Below are 15,329 nucleotides of genomic sequence, written 5' to 3'. Positions count from 1 at the left end.
AGAGGCCACAGAATGTCCAAAAACATCCACTGAGACTAGTGAAGGGGATGTTTCCCTGTTAGCATGGGAAGGATTTCTTTCACTTGTTTTGGCACTTACAAATGCTCTACAAAATGAAAAAATATAATTAATGGCTGATAAAATAGTTTGGTTTTGTCAAGATTCCAATTTTGGGTATAAGAGGATGGTTTTTGTGTTGTGGAGATTTTACACATGAATTCCATACCCAGTAGCACAAAGCAGGATAAACACAGTGACAGTTCCATGTATAAAACTCCAGAACACACTGCAGGATAAATACAGTGCCAATTCCATGTATAATACCCCAGAACACACAGCAGGATAAACACAGTGACAGTTCCATGTATAAAACTCCAGAACACACTGCAGGATAAATACAAGGCCAATTCCATGTATAATACCCCAGAACACACAGCAGGATAAATACAGTGCCAATTCCATGTATAATACCCCAGAACACACAGCAGGATAAATACAGTGCCAATTCCATGTATAATACCCCAGAACACACAGCAGGATAAATACAGGGCCATGTCCATGTATAATACCCCAGAACACACAGCAGGATAAATACAGTGCCAATTCCATGTATAATACCCCAGAACATACAGTAGGATAAATACAGTGCCAATTCCATGTATAATACCCCAGAACACACAACAGGATAAATACAGTGCCAATTCCATTTATAATACCCCAGAACACACAGCAGATAAATACAGTGCCAATTCCATGTATAATACCCCAGAACACACAGCAGGATAAATACAGTGCCAATTCCATGTATAATACCCCAGAACACACAGCAGGATAAATACAGTGCCAATTCCATGTATAATACCCCAGAACACAGAGCTAAAAAAATAAACTGCCAATCCATGTTTAATACCCCAGAACACACAGCAGGATAATAAACTGCCAGTTCTATGTATAATGCCCCAGAATACACGGCTGGAAAAATAAACTGAGAATTCATGTATAATACCCCAGAACACACAGCAGGATAAATACACTGCCAGTTATATGTATAATACCCCAGAACAAATGGCAGAATAAATACTGTGCCAATTAGTGATGAGCGAATATGCGACGTTTCGCCAAAAAATCCGCAAATTTTGCGTGAAATTCGCGAAACAGCGTTTTTCTAAGAATTTTTTTTTGCCGAATTTTCATGTGCGTTTCGCAAATTTTTTTCACCGGTGGCGAATCGCGCAAATTTGCCGCGAATTCGCACCTGGCGAATAAATTCGCACATCGCTAGTGCCAATTCCATGTATAATACCCCAGAACACACAGCAGGATAAATACAGTGTCAATATCCATAGCAGGATAAATACAGTGCCAATTTCTTGTATGAAACCTCACAACACACCGCAGAATAAATACAGTGCCAGTTCTATGTACAATATAATACCCCAGAACACATGGCAAGATAAATACAGCCCCAGTTCCATATTATAGTCCACTACACACAACAGGATAAATACAGTGCCAATTCCATGTATAATACCCCAGAACACACAGCAGGATAAATACAGTGCCAATTTCTTGTATAAAACCCCAGAACACACATCAGGATAAATACAGTGCCAATTATATGTATAATACCCCAGAACACATAGCAGGATAAATAAAGTGTCAGTATCATGTGTAATAACACCAAAACACATGTAACTTATCCTCTATGAGTTTGAATTGGCCATTTAATTTTTTAAGCCTAAGTATGGAATCCATTATCCAGAAACTCATTATTCAGTAAACTCCAAAATTATGCAAAGGCCATCTCCCATAGACTCCATTTTCATCCAAAAGTTATTTTTTTAAAAAAATGATTTCCCTTTTCTCTGTAATAATAATGTGCAATACCTTGTGATCCCAACTAAGATATAATTAATCCGTATTGGGGTCAATACAGTCCTGTTGGGTTTCATTAATGTTTTCTTTATTTTTAGTAGACAAAGTATGGTGATCCAAATTGTGGAAAGATCCTGGGCATTCTGGATAACGTGTCCAGTTACCTATATATATATATATATATATATATATATATATATATATATATATAAATAATATATATGTATATTTATTTGAGCAGCAGATAATAGGTCCCCTGTAGTTTACAGTATACCCTTAAATACCCCAAATATCCCAACAGTAAGGCGGAAGGTAAACGCCGTTGATCCAGATGTCTTGCCCAGGTGCAGGATCCTCAGACTCACAGGCTCTGTTTAACAATTCCGCTGCTTAGAAATTGTGTGTATCCATTTTTCCCGAGGATAATACATCAACAGTGATTACAGCGAAATCTAATTTCTTTGCATATATAAATTAAGTTGGAGATGCTCTTTAATAAAATCAAGGTGATAAAGCAGAATGCAACTTGGATGCAAATTATCACATAATTTGCATGGTGTTTTTAATCATTGTGTCATGTAAAGAATCCGGATGAATCCTCCATGAGAAGAAAGTTCTGTGAAGGTGAAACGGTGCTAAAGCAAAGTCTCTGGTTAAATCCTGACTTTCATAATCATTACAGAGTCAACCTTGACCACCCCGCTCACCGATTACCATAACACCCATTCCCGGCCATGTGCCTTCAAAACCCAAACCCCTTCTATCAATTCATCCACAGATTGGGCTTAAAAGGCCACTTTAGAAATGACTACATAGTACATTACACATAGGCATTGCGGTTTCAACCTTAAGTCACCCAAAACCACTTTTGCTCCTGCACCAAAAGACTCCACAATGAGACTCAGTCCCCATTTATAATGGGTTTTCTTCCAAACATGCCATGGAAACCTCCATCTGGAATTACCAATATCACCACCCTTATCATAACATGCTTACTCCCTCTATATAACCTCAACTAACCAACTTCAACCACCTCAAATGAAGGAGTTAGGGTGAAGGAAGCTGCTCCATATCCTAAATTTGGCCTGTCAACTGTACTGCAGATCCTTCCACAAACCCATCTCTAGCCCTAGCCTCCTTGATATGTTCCCCAGGGGAGGCTGTCTTCTAACTATTCCAACCCTACTAGCTTACCCTGGGGCTTCCTTATATTTGGTGGTTAGTCCTGTACCAGTTAAACCTACTTCTACCCAAGTTTAGTAGTTTGACCCTGGGCCTAATGATAGGATTACAGTAGGGATATACTGTATGTAAAACAATTAGTAGAGGGTTGCACCAATGGGCTGGTAGGGTCTTTACCAATGAGTTTTTAAAACATGTCAGTACATATTTGTAGTGATGGGTGAATTTATCCGCCAGACGCGAATTTGCGGCAAATTTGCGCAATTCACCGCCAGCGAATAAATTCGCGAAACGCCCGCGAAAATTCGCGGCAAAAATTTGCCGGCGTCAAAAATGTTTTTTTTCGAAAAAACGGACACCGGCGTCAAAAACGCGTGGCGCCGTTTCGCAAATTTTTCGCCGTTTCACGAATTTCGCTAATTTTTCGGCGCAAATTCACCCAATCTTTGACCAGGTACCGAAATGTCATTTAATCTATCTATCTGTGGTCCCGTTCCTCCCCCTATATACTGACATTAGAGTGTTCTAGTCTGGCTCACTGCTTGAGTTAACCAGGATTAAAACTCAAAAAGTCAATGTGCTTTCCCATTTGTAGCGGCTTCTGAGATCTTTGCAGTTTAATGGGGTTATGTAATATAAGGCACTAGGTTTGCCCAGGGGCAGTAACCCATAGCAACCAATCAGCAGGTAGAATTTACTAGTCACCTGTTTAAATGCAAGCATCTTATTGGTTGCTATGTGTTATTGCTCCTGGGCAAACTTAGTGCCTTATATTACATATGGGGGTAAGACTGCAACAGGCTTCCAGTTTAGTAGCTCTCTTTGAAAGAGTGTCGGTGATCCTAGGATTAAGGAATTTTGCGGGTGACCCAGTCAGTTAAAGTCTATGTGGGACATTCACTAAGATTCGTAGTTGTGCCGGCGCCTGCTTCGCCGTGCTTCGCCAGGCGTATTTTTGCCAGCGCTCCGCAAATTCACTAAAATCCGAAGTTGCGCTCAGGTGTAGCGTAAGGTTGGGAAGTTGCGCTAGCGTTAATTCGCCTACTAGCTAGCGATGCTTAATTTGCATACAGCGCCAAATTGAAGTTACAATGGAAGTATATGTAGCAGAACTACACAAGCCTGGGAAACCTTCAAAACATCAAATAAAAATTTTTTTTTGCCCTACACATGTGCCCACTGTATAGTTAAGTTGCCACGAGTTAGGAAATGTAGGGGGGAAGGAGGGGAGCCCCAAAAAAAAATTCGATCTTTTTCAGCCTATCACCCATAATATAGAAAACACGCCAGCGTTTTTTGGGACTTAGAAAAAATGTGAACTTTTTTTGAAGCAATCCCTATCTACTCTATTGCGCTTCGCCTGGTCTGAGGTGGCGAAGGAAGTCTAGCGTAAAATGTAGCGTTCAGAATCATTCGTGCGTTAGTGAATTTGCGTAGTTACGTCCGTTGCGCAAATTCCCCAGGCGTAAGGGTGCGAAGTAACACTAGCGAATTTACGCCAGCGTTCGTTAGTGAATCGGCGAATTAACGAAAATGCCCAATGCTGGCGATTTCACGCTAGCGTTAGGCGCTTCGGTGTTTAGTGAATTTGCCCCTATGACTTTCAAAGAGAGCTGCAGCACTTAAAACCTGGTATTAGCAGTCTAAAACTGCAAACATCTCAGAGAGCATTACAAACAGAAAATTAATGTAGACACCGTTTAGTGAAAGGTCCATTATAATGTTGGGCAGATGAATAGCATTTCATTGTTCTTTGTTCCTGTAAAGCTCAGAAAGAAAAGTTTAGCATTTATGAAAATCCGGGTGAGATCCAGTGTTACACAAGCGTATATTCCATTATTATTGCCTTGTCTCATTTATTCTTTTGTATAGACTTCTCTTATTTTCCCCTAGGGGAGGATGCGCCTTTGTAATGTATTCTGCTTACTTAATGGCCATGTAGAGCCATTCCACGCAGGAGAAGCTTAGAGATATGTATCTCCTGGGATGGAAAAGCCCGACGTGACTGAACTGCAGCATTGCACCTTGTAATAAGGGTGTCAGTAATGTAAGATTCAAATACTGAAACCCCATAACTAGATTTTAATGTGTCAAGAGGCTAAGGGGGGGGGGTTCTAAAAACGAGTTTAAGCTGGCCATACACGTACACATAGAAAGATCTTTTCTTCATTATTTATTTTTTACTTTTTCTGCTGACTCCTTCTAGCTTTTAAATGGGGGTCACTGACCCCATGTAAAAAATAAATGCTCTGTAAAGATACAAATACTTTTTATTACTCATCTATCTATTCAGACCCTCTCCTATTCATATTTCAGTCTCTTATTCAAATCAATGCATGGTTGCTAGGGTAAATTTGGACCCTAGCAACCAGATTGCTGAAATTGTCAATTGGAGATCTGCTGAATAAAGAGCGAAATAAATCAAAAACCACAAATAATAAAAAAGGAAAACCAATTGCAAATTGTCTCAGAATATCACTCTCTACATCATACTGACAGTTAACCCTAAAGTGACAAGCCCCTTTAAGTCAATATGAGACCTATTACCCCAGGAGAGGCTGTTTCTGCTGGTGTATCTCTGTCTCCTGCCCCACGAGACTGAACAGAGCTACTGTATGTGTGACACAGGTCCCTCCAAGCGGGGTGCTCCCAGCACATTTCATTATTCTATAACATGGTTTCTATACAGCCCATTGATTATTAACTAGTCCCGAACAGAAGCAGAGAAGAGCAGCAGACTTATAAGGCTCTGCACGTCCCTGCAGCTGAAACACTGATGGGATTACTGCTGTAAATGTTTTATTTATAATAGGAAGCAATATGTTTTTCCAAGGAAGAATATTTCCAGGTGTGTGTGTGTGTGTGATATGCCTCCGTCTGGGTTTCTGGGGACTTAGGCTATATTTAGGAACCCCGTGGGTTAAGTGTAAATCAGTGAATAAGGAAAGGATAAAGAATATATATATATTAAAAATAGTACAGGTATGGGATCCATTATCCGGAAACCCGTTACCCAGAAAGCTCTCGAATTACAGAATGCCCGTCTCCCTTTTAGAGAAATAATCCAATTTTTTTTAAATGATTTCCTTTTTCTGTGTAATAATAAAACAGTAGCTTGTACTTGATCCCAACTAAGATATAATTAATCCTTATTGGAGGCAAAAACAGCCTATTGGGTTTATTTAATGTTTACATGATTTTCTAGAAGACTTAAGGTATGAAGATCCAAATTACAGAAAGATCCATTATCCGGAAACCCCAAGTTCCCAAACATTCTGGATAACAGGTCCCATACCTGTACTATACCTTAATGTGTTTGTTCACTTTTAAATCAATGTTTAGCATGATGTAGTGGGTGGTATTCTGCGAGAATTTGCAATTGGTTTTCATTTTTTATTATTTGTGGTTTTTGAGTTATTTTGCTTTTTATCCATCAGCTCTCCATCTGCTATTTCAGCAATGTGGTTGCTAGGGTCAAAATTACCCCTAGAAACCATGCACTGATTAAAATAAGAGACTGAAATATGAATAGAAGAGGCCTGAATAGAAAGATGAGTGTTAAAAAAATAACAATAACAATAAATGTGTCGCCTTACAGAGCATTTGTATTTTTTAGATGGGGTCAGTGACCCCCATTCAAAAGCTGGAAGGAGTCATCAGAAGAAGGCAAATAGTTCCAAAAGAAACTGTAAAAAAAAAAAAAAATAATGAAGAATAACTGAAAAATTGCTTATACAGTAATAGGCCATTCTATAATATACTAAAAGTTATGTGAAAAGCCAAACTGGAGGAATTTACCAGATTTCATCTTTACACTTGTTTTTCATACAATAAACTGGTAGAAATAGGGAACTGGCAGGGTATAAAGGCAGTGACCCCCATTTGAAAGATGGAATGATTCAGAAGAAGGCAAATAATTCAAAAACTATAAAAATAAACAAATAAAGAAGGCCAATTGAAAAGTTGCTTAGAATTGGCTAACACACTAAGGGGCAGATTTACATAGGGTCGAATATCGAGGGTTAATTAACCCTCGATATTCGACTGCCGAAGTGAAATCCTTCGACTTTGAATATCGAAGTCGAAGGATTTACCGCAATTCGTTCGAACGATTTTTCTTCACCCAAATAAAGCTTACAAAGCCTATGGGGACCTTCCCCATAGGCTAATATTGAGGTTCGGTAGGTTTTAGATGGCGAAGTAGGAGGGTCGAAGTTTTTTTTAAAGAGAAAGTACTTCGATAGTGCAACGATCTTTAGTTTGAATCGTTCGATTGGAAGTCGTAGCTGAAGGTCGAAGTAGCCAATTCGATGGTCGAAGTAGCCAAAAAAATCATTTGAAATTCAAACTTTTTTTTATTCTTTTCCTTCACTCGAACTAGTAAAGTAAATGTGCTCCTTAAAGTTAACTTTAAATACCAGGGATGCCTGTGTCACTTTAAAAGACAATAGACAACAATGCTTTCTCTCTAGGGAGAATTGTCCAAGTTTAAATATAAAAAAAACAAAAAACAAAATAATGGCTGCCAATCACTATAAAGCAGGGAAAGGGAATACACTGTAGATAGTGTCAAGGACACAAAATAATGTTGTCTCAAAGTAATTGAACAGATAAGGGCACTCGTGAAATCATTGCAGGCTGTTTGTCCGCTGTTAACAGTCTGAATTGTGATCAGACCTCAGATCGGTGATGCTCTGGTCCCCAAAGAGAAGCTAATGTGACAGCAAGATGTCGCCCAGAACATTCCGTCCCTTCTCTATTGCTGGGGGTGGTTTTAAGAAAGGAGCGGAGAGGGCATTTGCCATGGGACCCAGGAACTAAAGTATTCTTGTTAATGTCAAAATGAGAATGTGTTTGTTATTAAACTTTATTTATAGATATAGCATTTTACATATTTACATGGTTAAATTGGGTTGAAAAAAGACAAAGTCCATCAAGTTCAACCCTTCTAAATGAAACCCAGCATCTATACAGACAAGAATTTGCGGCGAATTTCCACTTTTCGCCGCCGGCGAATAAATTCGTGAAAATCCACCGGTGTAAAAAAATTTACACAAATTGATGCGGGTGTCAAAATTCACGCAGACGGAAAAATTTGTGTTTCTAAAATTTATTGACGTTTTGCGAATTCTGAGGGAAATTAACAATTTTTTTGCCGAAGCTAACCGGGAGAAATTCGCCCATCACTTGAGTTATACATTGTTCCTATCAGTCCCTGCCCCAGTGGAGCTTACAATCTAAGGTTCCTATCATGGGTTCATACACTAAGGTGAATTTACGGTAATCAGGAGCCAATTCTACCAGTATGTTTTTGGAGTGTTGGGCAGAACCAAGAAAAACCCTACAGAGACACTGAAAGAACATACAGGGGTCATTAACTATATGCAAGGCAGGATGAAAAGTACAAAATGGCCATAATTTGCCATGCACCCTTCCCAGTGTCAGACTGGGCCGGCGAAAAACACTGGGAAAAAAATCCAGTGGGAACCACCGACTAAAACCCACTCCCTGTGCTGCTCCCTGACCTCCATTACTGCCCCCCGATTGCATTGCTTCAAGAAGAATAGAGAAGGTGGGTGGGCTGACAGAGGTGGGTTGCAGCTAGGGTGAGGGCCAGTAAGTGGGTGGAGCCCCTGAGACAGCAACCTGTGTGGGCATTGGATCTCCAGTCTGTTGCTGACACGTCTTTGCACATAGAAGAAATGCCAAAGTCCCCTTTGCCAATCCCCTTTCGTGTCAGGGAACTGTTATTATATTTCCTTCCCATTGGTCTCCTAATGGGCTGCTGGGGAGAAAGAGAGAAGGGTGATACAACTTGCAGTGCAGCCGTAAAGAGTGACTGAAGTTTATCAGAACACAAGTCACATGACTGGGGGCACCTGGGAAACTAACAATATGTCAGATTTCAAGACTAAATATTAAAACAATCTGTTTGCTCTTTTGAAAAATGGATTTTAATACTGGATTCTGCTATAGGAGTGATATTAACGCATTTTGTAAAAAAAATCATGTTTTCCCATGACAGAATCCCTTTAGGGCCACGCAAATTTGCTTTGATCTCTGCAATGTCACACCTGACCCTGTCTCTTGATACAACTTCATTTACTGCGGTTTCTGATTCATTACTGAATTCACACATTCCATGAACCATTTCTGAAGTCTTGTTTTTTGTGTTTTTCCGAGTCCTGAGGGCGACGAAATAACAAACCGTAAAGTACAGGTTTATTGTGTTATTTCTAATATTAAAAGCACTAAGATTCGTTTCTGAAGCTTTTTTTGTTACATTTTGGCAGAATTCCATCTGCTCTCCAAGGGGGATGTAGAGCCTTTTTTTTCATGTTTTGTGCAAATACCTAAATTTGTAGAGTTCTACATGTACAGAGTGAAATAAAGGAGTCTGACAAGATTAAATTTAACAAGTAGCTGACCTCCAAGTGTCACAGATTCTGAGTTTCAGCAATGATCTAAAGAAATCCGAGTCAGAAGAACATGGAGCCCAGCGCAGTTCATGGCCTTCTGGTTAAACGTTAATGTTGCATCTGCATTAGAAATCAAATATAGCGAAGTTGTTCTGCTGGTGCTGGAGGGCACCACCTCAGGTGAGAAAGGGGTACTGCAGTCATTCCCTATGTAAATTAAGACATGCATGTTGGGTTTCCACTTGGCTCTTTGTCAGTTGTTAGGTGTTTAGGGGCAACAAGTGAAAGCAAAAATGTATAAAGATCCACCTCCTTGATGGCATGTGAAAGTCTCTTGAGTTTCCAAGAGGGGTCATTTAGAAAGTATAGGGCTGCAAAAATGTAATAAAGGGGTGCAAACGCTGCTCACTCTGCCGGTGGAAATAAAAACCTTTGTGGGCAACCCAGCCCCTACCCCCACTTGGTACGTGGCCTCTCCCACACCCCAGACCCAGAGAAAAGGAGGCTGTGGTAAGGAAGAGCCACGTGCGGATGGGGGGTTTAGGTGGGATGCCAGGCATCTGGAAGAGGGCCCTTCATTGGCCATGGATGGCCCAGTTTGACCCTGAACTCTGCTCTGCACACATGCTCCCTACCTGTCCCCTAACTTGCACAACATTGAGCTGCATAACTTAGAAAGCACCTTCAGACTGCAAGAGGGACTTAGGACAAGACTGCCTGGTGTCCACCATTAATGCACTCTCCATCTAGTGCCAGATTTTCATTTTAACACTTGGTGCGGGGTACAGTGAGACCCCGTCTCTGCTTTTGCACCTCATACTGCTCTACCTCCTGCATCCTGGGTCATAGTAAAGGATGTGTTAACACAATATAGTAATAGAAATGATAGGCAATAGCTAATATGAAATGTTTTTAGGTGCACAAAACAATCACAAATGTATCCAAAATCAGGAGATAGGAGCTCAGGGACCATTGAGCACTGAGATACCTCTGTCCTTTTGGTATGGTTGATTTTTTTTTTTTTTGAAGTTACATTTAGGGGCCCATTTATTAAACCTTGATTTTTTTCAAGCCAAGTTTGAAGAGTAAAGTTTGAATTTTTAGAGGGAAAAAAACCTCAAATTTTTAGAGAATTATTATATCCCGAAGATGCTAAAAATTAGAATCCGAAAATACTCCATCTCAAACCTGTCAAGGTCATGTAGAAGTCAATGGCAGATGTATCTGAATTTGTTTCTTGACATTGTGATCTGCGATGGATATTCCAATAACATTGGGTTTTCGTTCCTAAAAAGTCAAGTTCTCGTGGGAAAAATGTGATAAAATCATGTTTTCGGAGTGTCGACTGTACGATGAGAATTAACGCTCTATTTTGTTGTGAGGTTTTGTCTCTCCGATTTTTTTAGTAAAAAATTATTGATAAATAAGTTGATAAATAAGTTCTATTTGGGGAAGGGAGTTAGGATGCCTTTGTTTTCAGAAAAAACTGAGATAAATTTGAGTTTTAGTAAATCAGCCCCTTATGGCTGATTTGTGCACCAGGTTTAATGGTTCATGTGTGATACAGCCTACCCTTTGTATTACTGTACTTTTTATTCAGGGTCTAAGGCACTACTCAGACGTGTACTTATTCTACTGTACTTTTTATAACTGATTATACTAAATTATGTGTGTTGACCATGTCATGATAGTTGGAGATGCATCCAGTTAGGGTGAGTCCATGTAATGGTATTGCTGACTGCAAACAACTTCACCACCCTTGCCCCGCCCCCGAGGAGCAACTAACAGAACTACGGATGGGCAAATTTTAATTTAGTTTCGCCAAAACTTCGCCGCCAGCGAAATGTCGCCGACGCCCATTAAAGTCTATGGGCGTCAAAAAAATGTTGTAGCGCGGCAAAAATTTTGACGCACGTCTTTTTATTTTGACGCATACCTCTGTTCTTTAAACTCTGTTCCCAGTATGTCTCCTCCCTGTTCTCCACCCGTCATTTTTCGGCAAAACAAGGCGAAAAAATTCACCCATCCCTAAACAGAACCAATGCTGCTGTGTCAATATTTTTTTATCTACATCTAGGGGGTCATTTACTAAACTCAGAATTTATCTGGTTGAGCTTTTTTGAGCAAAACTCAAATTTTAGGGTTTTTTTTTTAAATTTTTTAAGCCCAACAGTGGTCCTTATTATATTTTAAAGTTTCTGTGGTCTGCACTGGAATTAGCCTGAAAATCTGACAATTTCAGGCAAAAATCCCAAAAATGTGGTCTTTTTGGCAAAATAATCGAGCGATTCAGGGAAAAAACCCTGAAAATTCTATGATTTGGGTTTTTGCTCAATGTTATTGAGTTTATACTCGGACAGATTAAAACAAACTTTTTTTTAATAATAAATAAGGTAATGTATTCATGTATTGGAGTTTGGTTGTGACTTTTTTTTTATTTAAAAAAAGAGATAAATCTGGATTTTAGTAAATAACCCTCCCTGACTTCAGGTTACTAACAATAACAGTGATCTGCAAATAGGAAATATACTGATAAAAATGACTTTATTCCTGTATTCATCAACACACATTCACCGATACGATGCCATTGCCTTGGGATGATTGTAACTTTCCTTTATTTGTTTTACAGGATTTACTTCAGGACACTTCCCCAATCACAGGAAACTGGGAGAGATAGGTATGGATGAGAAATATTTGTTCTTTTTTTTTAACAATGCTGCAATTAAATATACACAATGCAGTTTCTTAAAGAGAAAACAGTATCACAAAGGTTCCCATATGTACGCATGTTCAGTTGCAGTTCCCTGCAGTCAGTTGTGTAACCCCACTTTCATTAAAGGGGTGGTTCACCTTTACGTTAACCTTTAGGGGCAGATTTATCAAGGGTCGAATTTCGAAGTGATAAATACTTCGAAATTCGAATGGCTTTACTTCGGCAGGTTTAATATGGCAAAGTATCGAATTCGACTTCTGAACTTCCACATAGTTGGCACCACTCAGTCCAACCTCCCTTCCATTCTTAAATGAGCGCTGTTGCACTATTGATGTGCGGCTCGAGCTTTCCTCAACCCCCACCTGCCCCACTCCCTCTATTTATAGACCCGTGCCTGCCCCGTGGTGATGTCATGTAGGGGGCGGGGCAGGGCAGGCACTAGTCTATAAATCGACGGGCCGGAAGCTGGCGCTGTGAGGTCACACAAAGAAAAAATACACCGGCACACGAGGGATGTAATTGCAGGGAAACCCTTGCCAAAACTTTTTACTGCATTTGCACTTTTCGCAGTAAAAAGTTTTGGCAAGGGTTTCCCTGCAATTACATCCCTCATGTGCCGGTGTGTTTTTTCTTCGTTGGATTTCGGAAGTTGCCGTATCCTCCAAACACTGGGCACCGGGGTAAGCTGGCTATCTGAATAAAGGGTGTGCGAGGGCCTACCTAGTACTGTGAGGTCACAGGCAGGGAGAGCGGAAGAGAGTGACCCGAAGATTTTTTGCAGTAGCCAGTCCGAACAGGCAGACCCACGAGTAAACCCACCGGTTTCGGGCTGGCCCGTACATCACTATTCTGCACCTATTGAGGCAGGGAAACCCTGAAGCTACCACTGCCTCCCAACCAGATGGTCGTTCCAGTGTTCCCTCAGGCCCCGGCATCAATCACCGGAGTTCAGTTGTTCCTAAAGAATACACTTACTCTCCGACACCGGAAATGATGCAACAAAATGCAACTGTGCACGTTTTTTGTCGAATCAGACGCAATATTGGTAGGCGTACCACAACTGCGTCAAGACCATCACCCCTTTGTGACTGCATTGACTTGGAATTCTGTGGGGAAAAAAAATCTGCATTATGGGAAAAAGACGCGACAATTGCGGTTGACATTACGCTTTGCTCACTGCACTTGAGGACATACATGTGCCCTATAGTCTCCAGTAACCCTCCAAACATGACTCTGACAATATGCACATAAGAAATTTGAATTTTGATGGCATTGATCTATGTGACAAATGATTTTCATGGATCTGTTCATTTGATTCAATTAATATCGATCAATATCAGTCATTAATCATCATCATTGTTTAAACCAAACTTGCCCAAATGTTGTATCTGGCTGTTCATGTGGCAAAGATAATATCCCTGTAATTCAGATTTTCAGATGCTTTTGGCCCCCAATCTCAGCCCCCTGGATTAGTGTAATGGGCTTTGCCAAAATATTTGTGGATCACTATGAGTCAAACTGATTAACCCCCCCAAAAAAACGTATTGAGAATAGCCCTATACATATCACAAAAGAGCAATGTCTTGATTCCCTCTGGTTTTTGCCAAACCCTTCAAAGGCAAACAAACATCCAGCCATAGAAGTACAGATAAAGTAGGGAATGTACTTATTTGTATAAGTACGGGTATGAGACCTGTTATCCAGAATGCTCAGGGCCTGGGGTTTTCCAGATAAGGAATTTTTCCATGATACCTTCTAGTCTACTAAAAGCATATAAATATTAAATAAACCCAATAGGCTGGTTTTGCTTCCAATAAGGATTAATTATATCTTAGTTGGGATCAAGTACAAGCGACTGTTTTATTATTACAGAGAAAAAAGAAATCCTTTAAAATTTTTGAATTATTTGGATAAAATTAAGCCTATGGGAGACAGCCTTTCCATAATTCAGAGATTTCTGGATAGCAGGTTTCTGGATAAAGGATCCCATACCTGTACCAGCAATGGATTCAGGGGAGTAACTACAGTGGAAGCAGACCCAGTGGCTGCGGGGGGGGGTTCAGGAGGTAAAGGGGGCCCAATGAGACCCTAATTAATGAGCTATTTTATTTTTTTTGCCTGGCACGAATTAGCGGTGCATTTCTGTGGTTTGCTGCCGGCGTAAAAAATTTACGCAAGTGACTTTTTCATCAATTTCCGATTTTTTAGTTTTTTCTGGAAAATTTCAGATTTTCACGATTTTTTGTGAATTTTTTTGCCGTTTCGCGAATTTCAGGATTTTCGCTGGAAATTCACACATTTTTGGTAAAATGTATTTGCTTTGGGAGTCCATTAACATTTAGTTATGTCACTGAATAGATTCTCCTTGTTGGGAGGTATTAGAAACAAACCAGCAAACCACTGTGTTCTAATGCTTATTATTGTCAATCCCTAGCCACAGTACATGAGATTTAACGTATATAAAAGGGAATTGTGTGCATTATGGTCCCTAATCACAGCACAAGAGATGAGAGTGAGTGGATTATAAACCCTCCAGCCACAGGGCATGTCATGACTGAGCACATTATTAGCCCCAGATGAGACCAAGCTCGTTATAATCCTCCAAGGCAAAGTGGAAATTGAGGCTTCCTGAATTACAAACCCTCCAACTGCATTATATAAGGGAGTTCTGAGCTCATTATTATCCAGCTACAGTATATGAAACTGGACTAAGTGCATTGCAAACCCAACCCTGTGGTGTTGGCTTGAGTGCATTGCAGTCCTCCCAGACTACAGAAGGTACAATGTGGACCCATCCAACTTCATCACATAAGACGGGGTCACTGAACTCCAGCCACAGTAGTGGAGAATGGTCTGAACTCATTGCAAATGTTGCCATAGCACTAGCCATGGAACAAAGTACATTATATACTGAGCAACCAGTGTACATTCTCCACTAACCCTCAGCCACAGAGTTTCATGTCTCTGAGCTAAAAACCTCAAGACTTTGACTCCCTGCTAGACCATGAATGTGCAAGCTATGCAAGCTCCTACTGTTTATGATAAATTATGAGTATGGCATTTAAACAGATGGCTTTGTACCGATATAGCCAGAGTCACCCTCTACAGCTATAAAAAGAGAAAGCAATCTGTTTTTTAAC

General features: G+C 40.2%; 1 protein-coding gene across 3 annotated transcripts in view; it reads left to right on the top strand.

Moving 5' to 3' along the window:
• The window catches only part of LOC121403129 (chemokine-like protein TAFA-1), a 321,569-nt gene that overhangs the window by 171,057 nt on the left and 135,183 nt on the right, over positions 1-15,329 (top strand). For all 3 annotated transcript variants that reach the window (XM_041590898.1, XM_041590899.1, XM_041590900.1), the window contains exon 3: positions 12,106-12,153. In XM_041590898.1, the coding sequence (XP_041446832.1) occupies positions 12,106-12,153 (48 nt within the window). The remainder of the gene's footprint in view (positions 1-12,105; positions 12,154-15,329) is intronic.

This window comes from Xenopus laevis, chromosome 4L (assembly GCF_017654675.1).
Source record: "Xenopus laevis strain J_2021 chromosome 4L, Xenopus_laevis_v10.1, whole genome shotgun sequence".
NCBI classification, from domain to species: Eukaryota; Metazoa; Chordata; class Amphibia; order Anura; family Pipidae; genus Xenopus; species Xenopus laevis.
The sequence above is the reverse complement of the archived record's forward strand: the minus strand, read 5'-3'. Positions and strand labels throughout refer to the sequence as shown.